The following is a 24,067-nucleotide window of genomic DNA, read 5'->3' on the forward strand; positions in this document are numbered from 1 at the left end:
CAGAAGCTCATGAGACTAGTGACAACAGAAATAAAACTGTCAAGATAGACTGGTTGTAGGCCTTTTGAACAAAAGTGTGCATGGGAACTTGAGGACCTGCACAGATGAGCTTATTTAGGTCCAGGAACACTTAGCAGCACTGCAGAAACTTGCTAAAAGGCACTAACCCATACCAGCCTGTGGAGGTCTGTCCTTCTCATGGAAACAACCGTTCTTCACTCTCATAAGCTCAAACCAGGAATTGTTTACCAGAAAACAAACAATAAAATTTTCACCGGAATCTGGGGTTGGGGTGGGACCGAGTGGGATAACTCACCATAATCAACTCATTGCAGCCACCTTGCCATGGCCAGCTCTCCAAGGCCAGCTCGCTCTTGGACATTTTGTCACAGCCAGCTCGCCATGGGACAACTCACCGCAGGATAATTTAACAATTCAGTATAATTATTTAAAATAAATAAAACATATTTTAATTTTTGTCATTAGCATTTCATTTTGTCCCTCTTTTTGCATCCATTCTTAATTATTCTATTCCACCATTTCTTTGATAATAGTGTAACTCTTATCCTGCAGCGAGTTTTCCTGCAGCAAGTTGATTGTAGTGAGTTGTCCTGTGGTGAATTGGCCATTGCAAATTGTCATAGACCCGGGGTGGGAAGTCTTTGGGAGTATACAGCATTTAGATCAGTTGTTTTCCTTTACTATATTCTTCCTATTTTAATTTCCTAACCCAACTTAACTAGGACCTCTTCTTTTCTCTTCCTGTCAGTAACCCTCTTTAAAATTACAAATACTAATACCAAGAAAAATATAAAAAGAGAAATGAAGAGCTAAAAGATTTCCCTTCCCTCCAGACAAATACAAACAACTTCAGTAACTAATATTTCATTTTCTAAAAAAAAACTCTATTTCTCGTATCTCATCCCTTATCAATAATCAAGTTATAAAAACTCATAATTAGTCATCAGCAAAAGTTTATTAAGAGCTACCAAAATAGTAACTTATTGAATTTTAACCATATTCTAATAAATCCATTTTGTATTCCAATGTATCACTTTCTCTAAGAAATACAACTCTGAATAAAAATGATACATGAAGTTGCAGATGGCTGGATTCTAAATTCCAAGTCTCTTCATTTGACTCTGGTTCTAATGAGATCTTATTAGATCACTCTGGCAAATGCTTTGATAGCTTGCTGGTATCACTTTGAAGTCAGTGCGCGGATGTTACCTGACTAATCAGCCATCATTGAGTCTCATGTTAAAAGAGAAGGATTCTAATTTTTTTTGGATCCAAGTTTTAAATCAAGTTAGTTGAATCTGAAATGTTGGCATAGACCAGATTCTGCATTTCCAGTCACTTCTTTTTTGCTTTATAGTTATAATGTGCTTTTGCTAAGTCTGTATTTTGGTACTTCATCCTTATGTTTGGATGCATTAAATCCAGATTAGTTTTGATCCATCTCTCTTTGAAACATTGGGCAGGATTGCTGCTGCTGGTGATTTGTGTAATGGTTTTGTGTTTCAACAGGAAGAGAGTGAAATTTAATCTCTAAATCTCCTCGGTTCATTTTCCTTAAACATCCCTTGTAGGCTTTTGCTGCTCTCTCTGCCAAATAATTTCATGCCAGGCAGGAAAATACTGTTTGAGTACGTTTGATTCTGTTTTTGCTCAAAACATTAATGACTTGTGAAATCTTGTGCATTAACAACAACCAATAATAATACTAGCAATTGTACAGGAAAAAAAAAATATGTTGAAGTGTATTGTAGATTGCTTTCTGAAGTTGAGGTATGTATATCCTGCCACTTTGAATCAATTTTCTTATCACAGTATCTCATTAAAATACAGTGAGCTAGTTGTTACATACATTTTAGTCAGTCCTCCGAGTCTAGATTAAATTCCTCAACTTTCCTAAAACACACCCTAGTAACTTATTTTGTAATGTATTCATTTATTTATGGCCCAAGACCAAGTCATAGAATTTTGTAAAATACGGCATACCATTGATACATGTATAATTATATATAGTACATGCATATATAAACAAGAGAAAATCCTATAAAAATAATATTTCGTTGAAGGGTCTAAACAGTTTCTATAAGGTAAGGATTATAAAGAAAAATAGCTACAGTAATACCCTCAAACATCTGGTCATTTAATAAGAATACTTGAAATTCATCATGAATGGAGTTTATCAGACTAAAGAGGTTGGATTAGTTCTGATCACTGGTGAGACCTATACATTGCCACTGTTATGATCTCTGCTGTTGAAGAAAATATAGTAAACCCAAGCCAGAAATGGCTTATTTGGAAAAATCTCCCCTCCCCTCACACACAAACACACCACTTTTTGGAGAAGCAGTAAGTACAGAGTTTTCCAACTCCAGTAGAGAAAGATCAGTTTGAGTATATAGTCTCTAGAAGGGATTAGGTAGAAAGAGATATTACAGAAGCTTTGGCCTCTGAGCAAGAGTCTGTATCATCAGAGGTGAAAGAATGTGACTTTTTTTTCTGAGAAAGAACATACAAATAAGATAATATGACCTTCAAAGATGATTGAATGACATAACTCCAAGAAAATTGATCACTTTGGAGTTGACTGTCATATTTAACCTTTTGCTCTTGGTTGATGAATGAGGGAAGAGTCTGCTGCCAATCAGCTCACCTACTCCCAAATGTTACAAGAGAGAAGGTGCCAAGAGATGAAAAGCATTTGCCAGTTCCATTCTCATGTACTGTATACTTCAACAAAAAGGAAACCAAAACATGATACATAAATCATAAGTCAGAATAATGTTAGGAAATATATAAAGAGATGTGATTTACTGTTGAAGTCTGCAGCAGTATTATTTCACATTGTAGATGTTCCAATTTCTCAGGGTTAAGCTTGTGGTATTTGAAGTACCGGTGGAAGTTTCAGGAATCTGTGGTCTTTTGCGGGAAGGGCTGGGCTGGGGGCAAATGGTGAAAGTTGTATTGTGTTGCTGTGAAGCAAGCACACCTGTATGATACGTGCATTATGACATTGTATGTATGTAGAAAAGAAGACTAATTTGTGTCCTGGTGTTAAAGAGATGCTTGTATAATTTTAATAAAAATGTGCAATCTTGATGTTCCCTCTTCAAGAATCTAGCATCCCTTTGAGTGTTATAAGCTACCTAGAAAGGTCTTGTTTTGAAAGATTACATACAAGCTTTTCATATAAATATCTTTCCTCTGAGAAATTGCCAAATTGTTGGTTTCCCTTCATATAGGCAAAAATCTACATGGAGTTGCATGCAGTGCAGAAACTGTTAGTCTTCCTCTATTGTACAGGTTTTGTTGTTCTGAAAACCATTACAAAATTGTTTAGGCTCAAGATAAATAATCAGAGAGCTGTCAGCTAACAACCCCACAAAATTACTTTTTAAATCTGTCACTCTCAGTGAGTCAAAACATACAATACTTTTTTTCTTTTGTTCCTTTTTTTCCATTTCTCCTCCTCCAGTTCAATATGATGGAGTGCTGCATGGCATATTCTGATGCTAATGCCCATGATATCCATTCTTCCTATCTCTGTCTATATCACAATAGTTGGGAGAAAGCAAAAAGATGGAAAAGGGTGAGCTATGATCAAAGAGGGAAGAAAGATGTTCTTCCCTAATTCAACAAGCAATTTCAAAGTAGAGAAATAATCTTTGCATCACAACTTGGCATGCCTTAGGCAGAAAGTCAGCCTTCAGAAATGTTTGCACTGCTGTTTTGAAGTATGAAACTAGAATATTGCACAGGATCATCAGAAAACTCATTTTAGGTAAAAGTAACCCATGCTGTGCATCAAACTGCTGTGATAAAGGAACCATGGTGGTTTCACTTTATGAAATCTTAAAGCAAAAATAGTCCATGACCAAAGTGTTTTGGTTTAAAGAGGGCACATTTTCTTGTGGTTAATTAACCAAATCAGAATCACTTGGTGAGATGGGCAGCTATAGAAATCAAATAAATAAATGATAAACCAAGAATGTTCCACCAGAATTCTTTCTCTGCACTTCCTGTGGACTTTCTCTCAGGGTATAGCAACCTGTTTTGGAGGACTGGCTAAAGAAGAAGAATGGCGGCAATTTAATGCTTTTTAGGGATGGATGGAGAATCACTTGCCAAGAAGTCAGAAGTCAGGAATTCAGCTGAGCTTTGCATGTTTGTTTAAAGTTATAAATCTTGGGTTCAAAACAAATGTTATGCTGTGTCCCACCCTTTAAGCCAGGGGTGGGGAACCTTGGCCCTTTTATGACTTGTGGACTTCAACTTCCAGAATTCTTGAGCCAGCATGACTGGCTTAGGAATTCTGGGAGCTAAAGTCCACAAGTCATAAAAGGGTCAAAGTTCCCCACCCCTGCTTTAAGCTATTGAAAAACATGGAGTTCCATCTGTCAGAACCCCAATGCTCTGTGGATGTGATTTCTAAGTCATATCCATTAGTCCTCATCTTGCTACTTGAGTTTCTCATTTTAAAAATTGGTGAAAGCTATCTGTGTACCATAAATATTTGAAAGATTACTCATCATAGTAGCTGAAAGACAATAGCATCACATATTCCAATGTCCTCCTCACTAAGGTATTGCATTCCAGCTAGATTGTGAAGTGAAAAGCATCTTAGAAGAAGGCATGGACAAATAATTAACGTAATGCAGCTGTGAAAACTTCATAATTCATGGCCTTGAAATCATCAAGAATTGAGCTTCACTGATGAAGATTTCTTAAGAGTTAACCCTGCATAAATCTATTTGGAGGGCACTTTTCTTTTTAAAAACCTTTAGTTACAAGACTTTGCTTCTCAAAGTTCTAAAACCTGCTAGAGACAATTGTCTTATGATCTTCTCATGGGAGCTGCCCGCTGGAGTGCTTGTGGGCAATCCTGAGTCCTCTCCTTGTCTGGAGGGGAAGTCCAAGAAGTCAATCCATATGCTGGCTTCTTGTGCCACTGTGGTCATTGACTTCTGTCTGAGCAGAGCTGTTTTCAGTTCACCATGGCTTCCCCAGAAGTCACCTTTATCATATTTATATTCTATTTGAAGGAAGATAAAACACTGAAATGACCACATATGTTTTAAAAAAAACCTTTAAACTTGGTTTTTTACATGAGTGTATAATTTTACATATTTGGGAGGGATAAGGGAAAGAGTTAAGATGCTGTCAGGCTTGGATTAAAATTCATTGCAAAAAGAATTTGAAATTTGCTCGGCATGTTTTTAAATTACTTTTTACAAGTCATGGAATTTCTATTCTGAGTTTGAAGTTTGGATTCATTTTTGCTCTTCTTTTCCAAGGAGTGTTTGCACATGTAACTTTAAGGCATGATTCAGATAATATGATGGATTATGTAGAGCACTGACAAGAACATTACATCTCTGGATGGACTGGAGTTTGTTGTGTGGATTAGAAGTCAGTCAAGAATGTGGCTGTACATTGTAGAGAAATGGACTTCTTTCAGAAAAGTTTGCCAGTTTTAACTTTTAACCCAAGCAATCCTGGAGTGAGGCTTCTTCAACACATGAAAATTCATCCTTTGTTGGTGTTGAGAACATGGTAGAACTGGAAATCTTCTAAATTAGGGGTGTGGAATTGTGGCTACTAGCAGCTTCTCAGCTGGCCAATAATCTCTCCTGTCTCTTTTTCTCTTCTACTCAGTCTTACTAAATTGGGACATTCTTTGTACTATATTTTCATGAACTTCCAAAATGTGTATTGAGTGACCTCAGTGTTTAAAAAGTTTCTCTAAACAGATTAAGCTTTGCTTTTTAAAACATTTCAGTCAAACTGTAGAATCCAAGCTACAAGCTGACTGATAGGTAGAAAAGATGGCATAAACCAGTGGTCCCCAACCTTTCCACCTTGCCGGCCTGGTGGAGGGGTGGGTGAGTGGCAGGCGCACATGCAAGCACACAGCTCCATTGATGGAGCTTTACACATGAGCAGAGGGCACTTGGGCTCATGTGAATGGAGCTTCGTGTGTGAGCGCCCTCCCCTCACGTTAATGGAGCTTCACATGCAAGCACAAGCACCCTCGACTCAAGCACCCTCTGCTCACACAAGTCAGGTTTTGTGTGCACTGCTTGCCCATTGCTCATGCAGGTTGGTTTTGAAAAGGCCACAGCTCAGTAGTGGGCCACCGCCCGAGGGTTGGGGACCCCTGGCACAAACAGCAGTTGCCTTTCATCTTCTGCTGGACTGAGTTAGAGGGAGAAAGACCAGAAGTTTTACCATCAGGTTAAAAGAAAGATTGCACTAACACTGGCATGGAAGTGTCTGCCAGACAAAAGAGAATCTGTAGAGGAAAAAAACTCATCATGCCTTGTTTTTATTGTCAGAAGCCTATGCAAGCTGTGAGATCTGTTGTGTTGTCTGAACTATTGCGCTGGATGGAAATTTTCAGCTGGCACCAATCAGTGCAATATCTAGCTATTGGAGGAATGTAATTGGTTTGGTACATGCTGTAGTGCTTCATTTGTGCCCTTATGTGCAGATATATTAGGCATCTTGTTAAGCCAAACAAAAATGTACAGAGGGGACAGATTAGCAGCCAGAGCTCAGCAATCAGAGTGTTTGTTTTTGCATTCTAATACCCATGTGGAATACGTTTTATTTTGTGGATGGAGAGATTAGTCTTGCATGCAACAAAGCTGTAGGTGTGGTGCTGGTTTGATATATGGCCTCCATGTGAGGCTGTAGTTCATAAAGCACAGAGAGAAAGACCTGGATTTTTCCTGCTGTACCTGAACCTGTCTAGTGCAAACTGAAGATTATGGGAGTTGTAGTGAAACATTTCTGTGTGGGGAACCTAATTTGGGCTTTTTCACATTAAGAGACCATTGGAATTCATAAATATTTGTGGTTGCAAGATTTCAGCACATCAGATTTAAGTGTAAGAGAATGCTAAGTTTGCAAAAACATGAGATTTGTACAGGTAGGCATGAGATGGGGTGCATAGGGAGTTCTGAAATGATTACTACCAGAGGGATTTTGAAAATGGGCCAGGGACTGCATGAGACACTAGGACGCAGATTGCTCAACACCTTTTAATATAGAACAAGACCACATCTTAACTTTTCCTCCATCACAATTTTGACTATATTTACTGAACTAGGATTGGGGCTACTCCTTTTGTTGTTGTTGTTGTAATTATTCTTAGAATAGTCTTGTGAAGTAGGTTATGCAGAGTGTGGCTTTCCCAAAGTTCCCCCATGTAAAGTTCCTGTTTTTCAACAATAAGAGCATCCTAGAGCCAAATAGTTGCTTGATCAAGGTGTAGTATTATATAGTGTTCTGATTTTCTCTTAGTGTAAAAGAATGCTCTTTAGGTAGTTTTGCTGTTGAGTTTCAATCAGAGGTTTACCAATAATAAATGTGGGTATCAGTTTATAGCCTGAAGGAATGTTTACTGCAACAATTTTCATCCTTATGCAGCATCTCAGCAGAGTGGGTGCTTGAGATTGAAGTATTCAGGTGGTGGATTGACTAACTAAATAGATTTTATTGAGAATAGTCACTGTATAATTTTTGTGCAAGATGGTGCCACGAGGCACAGGTGTATGCCCTGGAAGTTGAGAAAAAATATTTTAATAGGTACGATTGCAAATTTAATCTCATCCTCATGTATTTCATCTTCCCTTTGCAAATGCAGAATAATCAATAACAATGATGACAGAGACCAGCCCAGATTCGGAGGTGAAGTATGCTCAAGAAGGAAGTCCCCAGCAGCAGCTGGAAGTAGCAGCAACTGGACCAAACACAGTGAATGGTAGCTCCACCAGCACAGTACACAATCAGGAAGCTGACGATAATGAGAAACCAGGAGCCCACAGTGATGCTAAACTTGGGGAGCGGGTGAGTTTACTCTGTTGCCAAAAGTACTCTCACAAAGGCTTAGAAGATATTTTCAAGGTTGGAACTCAGCCATTTTATAAATGATCTCATTAAAAAATATGCAGAATGGGCTCTCATTTATTTGCTGGAGTTTAGCAGTAACTACAGCTTTTATTTGCTACAACAAAAGATATTCAGTGCATCTAATCATTGCGCACAGAAATAGGCCTGCATTGACTTTCTGTGCTCTCTTACAACTGTTTGTTAGAAACTACAACTGAACATTGAAAGCTGGCTAAAACCCAAGGGAAATTAATCCCTTTAACCTGGCTGCATCCACAGACTGAAAGGTCTCTTGAGGTGGCTTTACTGTTCATAATATCTACCACTGCACTTAGCCTTTTTAATAATAACATCAATAGTTTTAAGAACATTCTATTTTAATATTGCTATTTTACTGTTTTATTGTATGCTACTCAGAGCCACATTCTGTGAGATTGGCAGACATAGATTTATAAATGAACAAACAAATACCATAAACTAGTAGGATATACCTAGTTCTGTTTATGGTATCAAAAACGTAGATAATATGGCAATGTTTCTGTTAAATACCATTGGATCAATGTCATAAACAAATCTTGATTTTCTTATATATTAATGGCCAAACACTACATTTTCCTCTCTATAGCAGATTTTCATGACAGCCTGTACAGTTTATATGTAGGCTTAAATTGTGGCATTTCTTGCTTTACAATTTTTTTTCCAGTAGACCAGGGGTGTCAAACTCAATTTCATTGAGGGCCGCATCAGCATTGCGGTTGCCCTCAGGGGGCCTGGTGGGTGTGGCCTGGGTGGGCGTGGCCTACTGGGTGGGCGTGGCTAGAGTGCCTATGGCCTACTGGGTGGGCGTGGCCAGCTCTACATCCTTCGCATCAAGGGTGCCTATGGGGGCCTGGGCAGGAGTGGGACAGATCTGAAGGTCTCTGGCAGAAGGAGGGTCTCTGGGCCAGGGCCAAGGCAGAGGGGGCCGTTCCCTCACTGTTTCCAGGATGGCTTCAGGGGCCACATGAAACCACTTCGCGGGCCGGATCTGGCCCCCGGGCCTTGTGTTTGACATGTCTGCAGTAGACCATTCAAAGCATAAAATAGCATAAAAACTAAAATGCAGTTAAAATATATAGTAACAGCAAAACTAAGGAAACAATAACATGCCAGGGAGTTATAAAATTATGTGAAAGTAAATAATCATTTTGTCTAATTGCTAGGATTTAAGCCTATATAAACATAGTTTCTATTGTCCACCTGGGAATAATACATCTGCAGGTGTCTGTTCCACATTTGAGCATGATAACAAAAATATGTCATGTTATCCTGCTGGCTCAGGAATTCTGGAAGTTGAAGTCCACAGGTCATAAAGTTACCCTAGTTGCCCACCTCTGATTTAGGTAAATGCTACCTCTGCATTTCCCTCTATGCAGACTTGATGCAATGTCAGTTTTCTACCTTTATTACCTTTTATAATGTGTTTTGTATATCATAGAAGCAGTGTATCTCCTGGTAGGCTGAGAACAGCTTCTGCATTCTAAACTCTTAATTTTTAAGCAAACAATTAATACAATGTTTTACAATTCAATAAAAACTAAAAACTACATATGTATGTGGATGCTAATGAGAAGTCAGGAGCATATAATGATGTCTCCAGATCAGAATTAGGATGAGCTGTGCCAAGAGTAGTGTCAGAGCAGAAAGGAACCGGAAATTATCAAAATTTATCCCAGGAGCAGTTTTTAGTGTCAAGAGTTCAGCTTGTGATCATGTTAATTATAATGATAATGGTGGGAGCCGTGATGGAGCAGTGGTTGGAATGCAGTATGGCAGGCTAATTCTGCCGACTACCAGCAGTTTGATCCTGACTGGCTCAAGGTTGATTCAATATTCCATCCTCCCATCCTTCCAATGTTGGTAAAATAGAGACCGAGATTGTTGGGGGCCATATGTTGACTGTGTAAACCGCTTAGAGAGGGCTGTAAAGAACTGTGAAGTGGAATATTAAGTGTTATTGCTATCAATTTCTTTTAGTGTGTGCAGAGTGAATCTTAATTATGGGGGGCAGTCCAGCAACCACTGTTCAGGCCAGGGCCGGGATTGATCGCGGAGGGGAGGAGCGGGGGTCGGTCGCCCCTGGGGCTCCAGGGCAAGTCGTGGGAATGCCTATTCCCACGACGTTAGGGAATGGCAGCAGGTGCAGGAACAGAGGGCCGTATCGATCTCAGGGAAGGCCTCTCCGCTACTTGCAAGCGGTGAGGCGTTCCGACCCTCTTGTTCTACCCCGAGGTCCCGGGAGTGAGGATGTGCAGCCTCCTGAGCTCCGGCTGGTGTACCTGAATGCCAGGTCTGTCATTAATAAAGCTCCTCTCGTCCGTGACTTGGTTGAGGGTGAGCAGGCGGACCTGGCTTGCATCACGGAGACTTGGTTGGGCCCAGAGGGCGGTATTCCTCTGGCTGATCTCTGCCCACCAGGTTTCCGGGTGCTACACCGGCCTCGGGCTCAGAGTAGGGGTGGGGGAGTGGCTGTTGTTATGAGGGAGACCTTAGCTCCGCGGGAGGCCACCGCTCCGCAGATAGTCGGGTGTGAGTCTCTCTTCTTGAGATGCGGCCCTGGTGCGCAGTTGGGCTTGCTGCGGGTGTACCTTTCGCCTAGTCACGCAGCAGCAGCCCTGCCTGAGCTTCTCGATGTCCTCTCTGGGTTGGTGGTTGAGTTCCCGAAACTTATAGTTTTGGGGGACTTCAATCTACCATCTCTGGGAGGATCATCTGAGTTGGCTCGGGAGTTCATGGCTTCCATGACGGCCATGGACCTGACGCAAGTAATTTCAGGACCGACTCATGAGGGAGGCCACACCCTTGACCTAGTTTTCTTATCTGGTCGGTGGTTAGATGATCTTGGTGGGGGCTCCCCAATTATTATGCCCCTGTCATGGACCGATCATCATCTCCTGCGGCTGGTCTTCCGTTTTGCCACCCCCCGCCGTGGGTGTGTGGAACCAGTTAGATGGTACCGCCCCAGACGCTTAATGGATTCCGCGAGATTCCAGGCAGCGCTGGGGTCCCCACCTGCCTCCCCCACTCACAGCTCGGCAGATGCCTTAGTGGAAGCTTGGGAAAGGGCAGCCACTGAGGCTCTTGACCGAGTTGTACCCTTGCGGCCCCTGACCCGATGCAGATCCCGTCGAGCTCCATGGTTCTCCGCGGAGCTCCGGGAGATGAAGCGCCGGAGACGGGGCCTAGAGAGCGGTTGGAGGTCCAGCTGATCCGAATCCGACCGATTGTGACTAAGAACCCATATTAGGTCTTATCTCGCTGCGATAAGGGTGGCGAGGTCCAATCACTTCGCTACCCTTATTGCGTCCGCAGATAATCGCCCGGCCGCTCTGTTTGGGGTGACTCGCTCCCTCCTTAATCAGGAGGTGAGGGAGGAACCCTTGCAGGGTCGTGCCGACGAGTTTAACAATTATCTGTCGGACAAAATCACTCGGATTCGGACCGGTCTGGACTCCGACTGGGCACAGTCTGGCGATCAGGATGCGGGTGGTCTTGTCGATATCACTTGGGAGGAGTTTGATTCTGTGACTCCGGAGGAAGTGGACAGGATTATGGGGAGACTGAGCTCCACCACATGTTTATTGGACCCGTGCCCTTCCTGGCTGGTTTATGCAGCCCGGGAGAGGACACGCAGCTGGTTCCAGGCAGTTATATCAGCTTCTTTGAGTGAGGGTAGCTTCCCTGCCGTCTTGAAAGAGGCGGTGGTGAGGCCCCTCCTCAAGAGGCCTGCCTTGGACCCAGCTGTATTGAACAACTTTCGTCCGGTCTCCAACCTTCGCTTTCTTGCGAAGGTTGTTGAGAGTGTGGTGGCGCATCAGCTCCCTTTGGTCCTGGATGAAGCGGATTATCTAGACCCATACCAATCGGGTTTCAGGCCCGGGCACAGTACGCAGACGGCATTGGTCGCGCTGGTGAATGATCTCTGGAGGGCTCGGGATAGGGGTCATTCCTCTGTTCTAGTCCTATTAGACCTCTCAGCGGCTTTCGATACCATCGACCATGGTATCCTGCTGCGGCGTCTCAGGGGATTGGGAGTGGGAGGCATGGTTTTACAGTGGTTCTCCTCCTATCTCCAGGGACGCTCGCAGTCGATGTTGACAGGAGGGCAGAGGTCGACCGCGAGGTCTCTCGTTTGTGGAGTTCCTCAGGGGTCGGTCCTCTCGCCTCTCCTGCTCAACATCTATATGAAACCGCTGGGTGAGATCATTCGTGGCTTTGGAGTTGGGTATCATCAGTACGCTGATGATACCCAGCTTTTTCTTTCTACCCCAAACCACCCCAGTGATGCCCTCAACGTGATGTCCCGTTGCCTGGAGGCGGTTCGGGTCTGGATGGGGAGGAACAGACTTCAACTCAACCCCGACAAGACCGAGTGGCTTTGCATACCTTCATCCCGGGTCTATTTGGATATTCCATCTCTTTCTATGGGGGGTGAATTATTACCCCCCGTAGATAGGGCTCGCAACTTGGGAGTCCTCCTAGATTCGCGGCTTACCTTGGAAGATCACATGGTGGCCGTGACTAGGGGGGCTTTCGCCCAGGTTCGCCTGGTGCGCCAGTTGCGGCCCTATCTAAGCCGGGATGATTTATGCACAGTCACTCACGCGCTCGTGACCTCTCGTCTAGACTACTGCAACGCTCTCTACATGGGGCTTCCCTTGAGGACCACCCGGAGGCTCCAACTGGTACAGAATGCAGCCGCGAGAGTTGTGTTGGGAGTCTCCCGATACTCCCATGTAACACCTCTGCTCCGTGAGCTGCATTGGTTGCCAGTTGTCTTCCGGGTGAGATTCAAGGTGCTAGTAATGGTGTTCAAAGCCCTCCATGGCATGGGGCCAGAGTACCTCAGGGAACATCTGCTGCCGGCATCAAGCTCCCTGCGCCCTGTGCGTTCCCACAGAGAGGGCCTCCTCAGGGTGCCACCGGTCAGAGAATGCCGTCTGGTGGCCCCCAGGGGGAGATCCTTCTCTGCGGGCGCCCCGGAGCTATGGAACCAGTTACCGGTTGAGCTCCGGACGGCGCCCGATCTGCGCTCCTTTCGCCGCGATCTGAAAACATACTTGTTCGAGCAAGCCGGCCTGGCCTGAGGGGGGATTGGTGGGGTTTTTTATCATTTTTATTGGGGTTTTTACTATGTATCAATTGTATTTTAATCGGGCATGCATTTAATTATCTTTTAATTTTTGTAAATTTCTGTGTTTTATTCTTGCCCTGTACACCGCCCTGAGTCCTCCGGGAGAAGGGCGGTATAGAAATATTAATAAATTAAAATTAAATTAAATTAAATTATGTTACTTCCAATGTAAAAAAAAGGATATGAAAAGGTGTGTCATTAGGGGTCCATGGTGCTCTGTGAGCTTGCTTGTTTTCTTGCAGACATTTCATTACCCAACTAGGTAACATCATCAGTGCTAGTAAGGAGTGCTGTTTGCTGTCAGTATATATTCTAGTGGCTTGCCTGCCAGTGTTGGTGGGGTGGTCTTATTTGGCAGTTTCTTGATTGGGGTACTTTTTACTTGATTGTTGGTCTGATGTTAGCCTTGGAGTTAATCTATGCTGATCTAGGTGCTGATTGCTGGTGGAGAGGTGCTTGGGTCTTTTTCTTCCTTTTTGGGCTGGGTGATAGTCTTCTTTTGCATAGTCTATAGATATTGTTAATGTCTATGTGTCTATTAATGGCTGATTTGTCAGAGTGCCAGGCTTCTAGAAATTCCCTGGCATTTTTGGATTTGACCTGGTCTAGGATTGTCACACTTTTCCAATTGAAACTATGGTTAAATCTGTCTATATGTTGTGAAATTACAAGATTTTCATAATGTCTTATGACTGCTAGTTGGTGTTTGTGGATGCGTTCTGCCAGTCTTCTGCCTGTTTGTCCTACACAGTGGTTGTTGCAGTCCTTACATTGTATATTGTAGATGACTCCTGTTTTTTCTTCTTGGGTTGTTACTATAGTGTATCCACTCAGCCCACAGGTATAAGGTGGGTAGAAACTATTGGAGATAGGCAGTCTTGAAGATAACCAGGCCCTATGCCATAAAAAGCATATGTTGATACTGTTGTTAAAAAGTTGGGAGTTAGTAAACTTTACTGATCTGCTGCAAGTGATATAACCAGGGTATTCTAGTCTTAGGTCTGTACTTGTTTGTTTGATTTATATGCCATCTATTTCTGAAGATCCTGGGTAGCTATTAGTCAGTGTCAAAATTTGCATAAAATAAAAGTGGCTCCACAAAATAATGAATACAAAAATTAACTACATTAAAAACCACAGGGCAGATCCTTGTTGACCCTCTAAACATTATTAACTGGGCCTGGTGACAGTTGGAATCCAATTCCACTTGAAGAGCCATAGAGGTCCCATCCTTGCTATGGATGATGGACAAATAATTGCTCTGGCAACAAGAAAACAAGTTTTTAGCTTGTTTTCAGTATTGTCTGTATTCTTTTTATAAAGCAGGGGATAAATAATCTGAGTACATGGTGAGATTACTTTAGGATGCCATCATAAGGATATTTATTCCAAAATGTGAAAAAAATATGCATCTTGGTGTGTACCAGACAAGGCAGTAATGTGCCACAATTTATTTTTAGTGGCCAAAATAAGAGTAAGTCCACTAAAGCATATCACTGTCTATGACTCAATGCAAGGCAATGTTGTTGTTGTTGTTAGTTGCAAAGTCATGTCCGACCCATCACGACCCTATGGACAACATTCCTCCAGGCCTTCCTGTCCTCTACCATGTTCTGGAGTCCATTTAAGCTCACCCCTACTGCTTAAGTGACTCCATCCAGCCACCTCATTCTCTGTCATCCCTTTCTTCTATTGCCCTCAACCTTTTCCAGCATTAGGCTCTTCTCCAGGCAATAGTGATTTACAAAGTAGAACCAAGGAATAAAATAAGAAAAACAAAGAATCCTGAGCTTCTGTATGATTATAGTTAAAAAAAGGATGATCAGGATATCATTCAAGGGTATTATCACATAATATTCAGACTAAAATCTTAAACATGGAAGAGGAATCCTTCTGACCAAGTTGCAAGGACTCTGAGGGAAGGCTAATCAAATAATGTACTATCCTTGGTCCCAGAAATAAAAGGATTCTCACAAGATAAAAATGGAACCAGATGAGTTGTACTTTCATATGTCCCATCCCAAGAAACTTACTCCGTAACAAACAAATATAAATAATTATATTTCACTGCTCTTTTTTTACCAAACCAGCTTCACTACTGAGTTAAAGATGGCAGACAAGAATGGCACACATTGTTTTCCTCTCAAAAGCTTCCATTTGTTACAAACTGTTAGTGATTGCAAAATCCCGTCTTGCATTGGAGAAAATGTTCAAATACCTTCTTATTTCCTATAATGAGCAACTACAAAGTATTATGCCATTTCCCATCTAAAATGTTTCCATCAGGAAATAAAAATGTCAAGTGTAAGGTCAACATAAGAGAATAAAAAAAAAGTATGGTTATATCTGGAGAGGCTCTTATGTCCATTGATTCAGAACAGCTATTTTATAAGAAGTACCAAATGAATCTTAAGAAAGGTGTTTGTATTATTGTACAGGGCAGAGAATATAGCAAGAAGGAAGTGGCAACAATGTGTAAGCATCTCTCTCCAGGTAATTCTGTCAAAAAAAAAATATTACAAGGATAAAGCCAATTATCATTCACTCCCTGGTTTTTCCTCAGGCTTTTCTGTATCAGACTTAACTCTATTGTGTGAGGAACTAGAATTGCAAAAGGGCCAGCACTGATCTGGTTGCTGAGTACAGATTGAAATTGAAAGTATCATCAATGGGAAAGACCTAACCTTTTCTAGCTACAGTGTATAGACATTTCCTAAAATATAAATGCTTTTCACAGGCCAATATTGTATGGTATGCATCAACTACCGGTATTTTTTTATATTAAAAGCCCATGCAGTGGGTTAAATATGGTGTTAGCTTGGTGCAGGTATAATAGACTGAAAGCAAAACTTACTTTTCCCCATAAGTCACATCAAAGCGCCAGGCTGTCAGCATTTTGCAATGATCTGGTGCTGAATCTTAACAAATTTGCTTTTAGGAATTATTGATTTTTTTCTCGAGAGATAATTACATGATTTTTCTCTTCTTTTCACCTATGGTATCATTCAGTATAAAATTGTTGATTAGTAGCATAGAACTAAAATTAGTCAAAATTGGAGCACTGAATACATTGGGAGGGGCAGGAATCAACTGGGCTACACAGAGCTTGAATGGCATAATCTATACAAGTAAAGCAAGTCTACTGCAGTTTTGTGTATAGGTCAGGGGTAGGCAACCTCAGCTCTTTTATGACTCATGGACTTCAACTCCCAGAGTCATAAAAGAGCCGAGGTTGCCTACCCTTGGTATAGGTGCATATGTGCCCCCTCCCTCATCACATTTATATAGAAAATGTTTTCCAGTTTTTGACTCCGGGCATTTGCTGGTAGTCTTCCAGCCAAAGTACTAATCAAGCCCAATCCTGCTAGATAGAAAGGGTCTGAGTAAATATACAGGTAGTCCTTGACTTAGGACCACAGTTGAGCCCCAAATTTCCATTGCTAAGGAAGGCAGTTGTTAGAGCCTTGGTGGAGCAGTGGGCTAATGCCTCCTTAAGTAACACCAGCTGCCTGCAATTAGTGCAGGTTCGAGTCCCACCAGGCTCAAGGTTGACTCAGCCTTCCATCCTTCCCAGGTAGGTAAAATGAGGACCCAGATTGTTGGGGGCAATAAGCTGACTTTGTAATAATGCCGCTTGGGTGTGTGTGTGAAAGCCCTAATAAGCAGGCATATACATAGAATGAAGGCTACTGCTAAGCTTGTAAGCCGCCCTGAGTCTTCGGAGAAGGGCGGGATATAAATGGAATTAAAATAAATAAAATAAAAATAAATAAAATAAATAAATGAGTTTTGCCCCATTTTACAACTGTTTTGGCCATGGTTAAGTGAATCACTGCTTGTTAAATGAATTATGTGGTTGTGAATCTGGCTTCCCCCATTAACTTCGCTTGTTGGAAGCTGGCTGGGAAGGTTATAAATGGTGATCACATGTTGTTAATATATATGCCAGTTGCCAGGGCCCAAATTTTGATCACATGGCCATGGGGATGCTACAACAATCATAAATATGAAGACCAGTTATCTTTTTTCCAGTGGTTATAATTTCAAGCAGTCACTAAATGAATGGTTGCAGATTGAAGACTGCCTGTTCCTCTGATTAAAAAAAAATGAATCAATTTTCTGTTTCCCCAGCAGAATATGGCCCTCTTCTTCATAAGGCATTATCATCTGAATGAAAAATAAGAATGAATGAAATGTAAATATATCAAAAGTCCCAGTCACAAGAGTCAATAATATGCTATAGAAACTCAACACAGCAGTGATCTCAAATAAGCCTTGTCCTTCGTGTCAGGTCTTCAGTCATGCTCTTTTTCCTACCAACTGGTTGGAATTTTATTTTCTGACAAATATTTGATGTAAGATGAACTCAATCCATGTACGGTAAGTGGTATCAGTTGCTGGTAATTCTACTGTAAAGTTAGAGAACAGAAGAAAGTGCACCATAGATTTGATTTCATTATATGGACAAACCATAAACATGGCGATCCCAGTGCATCTTCCATGTATTATGAGGAGAGTATGGTCTATCTTCCAAGTAATGGCAGTAGGATAGTTAGTGAGAAAGATTTTCAAATAAAAGGTCAACCTAGTTTAGTGAATAGAATGAATGAGCAAAACCAGAAAAGTCTTAAGGGAAGGGTACATAAAAATAGGTCTTGCACAGTGGTGCTGTAGTAGCTGATTCTTGCACTGAGCAGGGAGTTACACTAGAAGATCACATTGTTGCCTTACACCACTTATATTCTTTGATTCTATCTTTATTTTTTAGGCTGTGGACATGGATGAAAAGGACTACAGTGAAGCAGATGGGTTGTCTGAGAAGACTACCCCCAGCAAGACCCAAAAATCTCCTCAGAAAATCACAAAAAAGTTCAAGAGTGCAGTCTGTAGGGTGACTCTTCTGGATGCCTCAGACTATGAGTGTGACGTGGAGGTAAGCATGGGGGCTATACCACTTGACTTTTTCATTTCTACCCATGCATTTATTTTGTTTGCCCACTAAACAGTATATAAAAACTGAGTAGCTCCGTGGAAAACATACCTGCTAAAATCAAGAAGCTTTTTGAAAAATAGCCTTAGATCAGTGTATTAAAACTGATAATACTTTCAACTTTGCTAAAGACTCATCTGCATGCTTAACTCTGTGTATGAATGCACAGGGAAAGCAGGTGTGAGTGACTCATACATTTTTAAGTGTAGGCAGCCTGCTCTTTGTATAGTTTGAGAGAATGAAGTGTAAGCAATAAGTTTGTGTGCTTGTATAAATCTTATTTTGATAGAGATCCCTAAAAAAGAGGAACATTACTTGCAGCATTCAGTCAAGAAGATCGAGTATTTATAAAGCAAAGAAGATGTTTTAAATATTTATAAAAACTTATAAAGCTTGGTTGGCATGACTAACCCTCCCTTCATTATCTATACATAAATCCACTTTTCTACAGAATAAAACATAGCCAGGTAGTGGTTCATCTTTTCATAGATATTAGAACCATTGTTTCCTATACGGTGATTGGGCAATACATATTTCTTAGATGGTGAAGAAAAAAGGGGTAAGTATTTGAAAATTCTTAAGATACTTACCTACTGCTGCAGGAAAGAATATAAGATGTCATACATTGCAAGTCTGTCTTTTTTCATTTCTTTTAAAAATGAATAGATCACAATGCAGGGAAAGGATTTGAGGGAGAACATATGTATTTCCTGATTGCCCAGAGGATCTACAACAGCCGGAAGCAGTTTTATTCCTATTTTTAAGAGTTTCTTCCAATCCTCTCTGCGCTTTCCTGAATGGAACGGGACAACTCACCACCGCTAACTCACTGCAGCCAACTTCTCATGGCCAGCTCGCCACAGGACAATTCACTGCAGGACAAATACAAAAGATAAAGTAATTTCAGTGGAACCATGGCTAATAATAATAAAATTAAGTAAATGCAGAAATACAAGAGTTACAATAATTTTGATGAAAATGTGATCAGCAATAATAAAAGTAACAGCATTGAATTTTCCCATGGCAAATTGTCTTGCATTGAGTTGGCCGTGGGTCCTGCACCGAGTTGACCATGGCGAGTAGGCTATGGTGAGTTGGCCATGGTATATTGTCCTGGACCCTTCTGAAAGGAATGATTACATATAGTCATTAATGGCATTAAATAGCATTATTTGAAGTCACAGAGAAATTTTCCTATTAGGGATGTTACTCCTATATTGAGTTGTGGCTATTATGCTCGAAATGTAAAAGGATATATTTATTAGTTTACTTCAGATTTATTTATTTATTTATTTATTTTATTGGATTTGTATACCGCCCTATTCCCGTAGGACTCAGGGCGGTTTACAGGGCAGTTAAAACCATGAATACAAAAAATTAAAAACAAATAAAACAATTAAATTAAATTCAAGCCCCAAGAGTAAATCTAAAACCCAGTTAAATTAACAACCCCACAGTCTGGACCAAACAGATCAAAGAGCCAAGTTTTCAGGTCCCGGCGAAATGAGCGAAGGTCAGGGGCAGTCCTAAGTTCTGTGGGTAGTTGGTTCCATAGGGCTGGCGCACCCACAGAGAACTCCCTTCCCCTGGGAATAACCCGCTGGCATTCATTAACCGGCGCAGTAGGATACCATGGTCGATGGTATCAAAAGCTGCTGAGAGGTCTAATAGGACTAGGATAGAGGAACAACCCCTGTCCCGAGCCCACCAGAGATCATTCACCATTTACTTTACGATTTAGATCTGAGATTGCACACACACATTTTTACCAAGAACATTTTTGTTTAGCTTTTTTCTTCTATGTTTTCTTTTTATTTCTCATCATTGGCAAGGCTATAAAAAGTGAGAAAATCTAGACATTTCTATAGAGATGTGATGGTATGTTTAGAGCCAAAGAGAGGTTGCATTCTAATCTGCTGGATATTCTTCTGTTACCAGTTAAAAGAGCTATCACCTCTCCTGTCCAGTTGCTGAGATTTCTGGAACCTCACATTATTCTTTTTCAATAAATCTTGATAAATAAATTCTGGAAAAACCTAATGTAAATATACATTAGGATTATCTGATTTTCTCAGTAATTTTTGAAGAGCAGTATAAAATAAATATGTATAAGAATTGCACAGCTCACACCTGACGGTAGTCAGCAGCTACAGACTTTTCTTGTTGCAATTTTTCAGAGAAACTTGTATAGATGATTAGGAAGGAAGAAGGGAGCTTTCAGATGCCATATTTTGCAATGAGTTCTGTAACAACCTTTCCCCACAAGGATAACTCACACTGTATGCATTTCTAGAATTCCCCAGTTAGTGTGACCAATGGCTTAAGAATTCTTAGGTTAAAGTCCATGCATCTGTAAGGTGCTATGATTAGGAAAGGCTGGACTAATATATAAGATAATGAAATCTGATATATTGTGTTGGAAGCAGCTTATAACAGAGTTGGAAGTCTTTGAATCAGTACCTCTCCAATTGGAATAGAAAGATTCTATGAGGTGGTTTTATGTGTTTGCTTAGTAAATCTATAAACAGGTAAGGCAGGAAATAATTACATTATATATTAATTATTAATAATAATTTCTTAAATTTATGTACCACTCAACTCCCAATTGCTCTAGACATCTGTTTAATACTGCTGTTGAGATACCAAACCATGACACTGCAAGAGTTCAGTTGCTTCAGACTGAAGATGTAAGGGGGCATGGAAGCAGTAGCCAGAGGGAAAGGATCTCTGTGTGAAAGAAGATGAGTAGATGCTTGAAATTACAGAAATATGTCACTGAGATTCTTCTTTTACAGTTTGTGGCATTAACATTGCCATTGCCATTTTTTGTTGCTGATAAATCCAGAAATGGCTTTCTTCAATTAAGTAGTTTCTAGTGTGCAGAATTTACCTTCAGTGAAATTATCAGGTCTTGAAAAATGTATTAATTAATGACTTTGTTCAGAAATGCAGCTATTGAGACCCCCAGTGAAAATGGGAGGAGGCCTTTCAGAGACACATGTAGAATGCCATAACATGCTAACACATACAGTAGGAAAAAGTAGAGAGAAGGGAAGGTAGAATTGGGCAAAGGACCAGAAAAAAGGGTTAGGATAATTTACTTTGTAAGTTGTACAACACAATTGGAAGGCATCAGCTCAAGCTATCCTATTCTACAGGGTACAGTCACTCAAGCAAGGGAATCTGTCTAATTTCATTTCTCATGCTACTACCAAAGTTGCAGAATGCCATCATCTCTGTGTTCCTAAAATCAGGATAATTAATGTTGACATTTGTGCACATTCTTCCATGTAAGACAATGATAACCAGGCATTCATTTAGGAGCCTCCTTTGGTGCAAATAGCACTTTTTTCTTGCTTAATTCAGTGCAGGACATGTGGAACTGAAGCAGAAATATTGCATGTTCTCCATTGAAAGAATGAATGAATGAATAAATAAATAAGAAGAAATTAATTTTATGAGCAACTATTTGAAGGGATTAGAGATTAAGATTTTTAATAAATTGCTTACTTTTGATAGCTCAGGATTTTTCCTGAATGATGAGGCTTTAAAGATATGTTTATAAGATAGGGGAATAAGAAACTTTTTGTTCTATTTTTTATTGAAAGTAATAAGTTACTGTGTTAAAGGTAAAGGATTGCGAAGCTGATTTATTTGATTTAGATAAAAATGTATTGTTACATCTGGTAACACTTAATAGACTTTTGCTTATTAAGCTTGAATTATGGGGCTTTCTAATTTGTTTATAGATAAGAGATGAATATGGGAAGAAGAGTTTCCTCTTTAGTTAGAATTTGTTTGTACTTGTTTGATGAAGGGAAAAGTTATTTTTTATATATCCTTTTTCTCTTATATTTTTCTCCTTATACTTTTCAATTTTTTCTTTACTTTTCATATTTTTTTAGTTTGCATTATTTTTTTATCTTTGAATGTTTAAACCTTAATTTTATATATATATATAATATGTTAATATTCCCGGGATCAAGTTGCTCATTATATCTGTTCAATCCCCAAGCTGGTTGATCCCTGCATAATTTAGGATGATTCTGTTTTATCAAACATCCATAATCTTCCCCAATGATATAGCATTGCCTATCTTGTAGCAAATAAGGACATTCAACAGAGCCCTTTGACTGTTGACTTTTTTTAAAAAAAAGTTGTTGGTGTCAGTTGCATATGGGTTGCAAATTGCTTTTGTACAATTTGTAGAAGTAACTAAAAAAAAAAACATTGAGGAACTGGGAGAAAGTTAAAAGGGCTTCTATGTGCCTTTGATCTCCATGCTTCTGCAGTCAGGCTTTTTAGCAGACATCTTGGAACAGTGAGATTCTGAAAGTGGCTTGACTTACTGCAGAGGAGATGATTGTTGTAGAGATGAAAGTTCCCTTTAAGCAAAAGAAGTGGGTGGAGTGATAGCCTGGAATAGATTGTTAAAAGACCTTCAAAGCCCAGAGATGTGAGCCTGAAAGGATGCATAAAATTAATTACCATTTTTTGAAAACAGGTTGATATTTGCCCATTGATAACACATGCTGAGGTCTCGTGTGCTTTGCTATTCTTAATTTATCAAGATTTACAAAATAAGGATGCCTACCAAGATGGACTATTATCTCTGTTAGATGAGTTCAATTTCTGCTGATCATCCTCTTCTCTTTCCTTCTATTTTTTTCAGCATTATAGTTTTTTCAAGAGTACTAAGTCTCTGCCTAATGTCTCCAAAATGTCATATTTTGAATTAGATCATTTATGCCTCAAGTGAGAAAATTGGATTGATTTGGTCTGTGATCCATTTGTTTGTTTTATTGGCTACCTGTGATACTAGTTTTCTCCAGCATCAAAGTTCAAAAATAACTTTAGTCAAAAGTATCATTGGTCTATCTGCCCTTCTTCAGAATCTAACTTTCAGTTCTATACAATGTCATAGGGAAAACCATTGGTGGCACAATCCTGATCTTTGTAGATACAGATATTTGGGGCTTCTAAATATCTTTTCCAAGACTTTCATTTCTACCCTACTAAGTGCTAGTCTACAGTATATTTCTTGAGGGCTGATTCCTTTAATTTACTTTAGTGCCTTCATTGTCAGTTCTACAGTTGTTTTGTTACATCTTTAATTTAGTCTAAATATAGTTCCATTTTTCTCTGCAGCTTCAGATTGTTGTTTTTTTCCCTTGCAGGGCAACATCAGGAACTAAACATGCCAAATATAGCCATATCATAAACATCATTAGGAATTGAAATGAAGCTTTACTCTTACTCTGTAACATGTTGAATTCCATCTATCTATGCAATTTTACTGATAAATACAAGAATCATTTACCATTGCATTGCAGTATGAAATGATGCCTCTGCTGTTGTCACTAATGTGATCTTCCTCCTCCTTCAGCATCTTCTTATATCTTTGCTGCTTGCTTTAACAGGACAACCACCATAAGATGACCTTTATGTCTTGGATGATCCTGCTGGAAGTGCATACTTTTGGCATAAACTCTTGCTGTTCTTTTCTTATCCTTCTCAGGAACAATAGACACCAAAGATGAGGCAGCATATCAAGGGAAGAGGCAGCTTGGAAAACATCACTAATTGTTTGTTACCAATATATGACTATCTTCTTCACAGTCATTTGATCTCCTAAACTAGCTTTTAATTTTTAAAAAAAGAAAAAAAAAGATTCATATTAAATGCCTAAATAGATTCATTGCCTTTTGTTGCACAGGTTAATAAGTTTCTTCATATAATGGAAGTGTTTTTGTGAAGTGTTAATTGCTTGTAGTTTTTGATGATGTAGCCATTAGTTTTCATTCTCAAAGCCCACATGCTGACATGTCATGACATAGAATCATATTAGTAGATCAAACTTTGGGTCATGTTGCCACTATTCTCAGAGTACGTCAATTTGACTTCCAAGTGGAACAGTTACAAGAAAGTAATCTTGGAATTACAGATCTATATTTTTGATAAAAGTTAGATAAAGACTATGTATCTCTGTATCAAGG

General features: G+C 40.1%; 1 protein-coding gene across 9 annotated transcripts in view; it reads left to right on the forward strand.

Annotated features, from left to right (window-relative positions):
• EPB41L1 (erythrocyte membrane protein band 4.1 like 1) overlaps nt 1-24,067 on the forward strand; it is a 193,665-nt gene that overhangs the window by 118,723 nt on the left and 50,875 nt on the right. For all 9 annotated transcript variants that reach the window (XM_083358648.1, XM_083358640.1, XM_083358647.1 and 6 more), the window contains 2 exons: nt 7,664-7,866; nt 17,850-18,014. In XM_083358648.1, coding sequence (XP_083214774.1) covers nt 7,678-7,866; nt 17,850-18,014 — 354 coding nt within the window. In that variant the 5' untranslated portion in view covers nt 7,664-7,677. The remainder of the gene's footprint in view (nt 1-7,663; nt 7,867-17,849; nt 18,015-24,067) is intronic.

Source organism: Vipera ursinii (assembly GCF_947247035.1).
Source record: "Vipera ursinii genome assembly, chromosome: 3".
In the NCBI taxonomy this organism is placed as follows: domain Eukaryota; kingdom Metazoa; phylum Chordata; class Lepidosauria; order Squamata; family Viperidae; genus Vipera; species Vipera ursinii.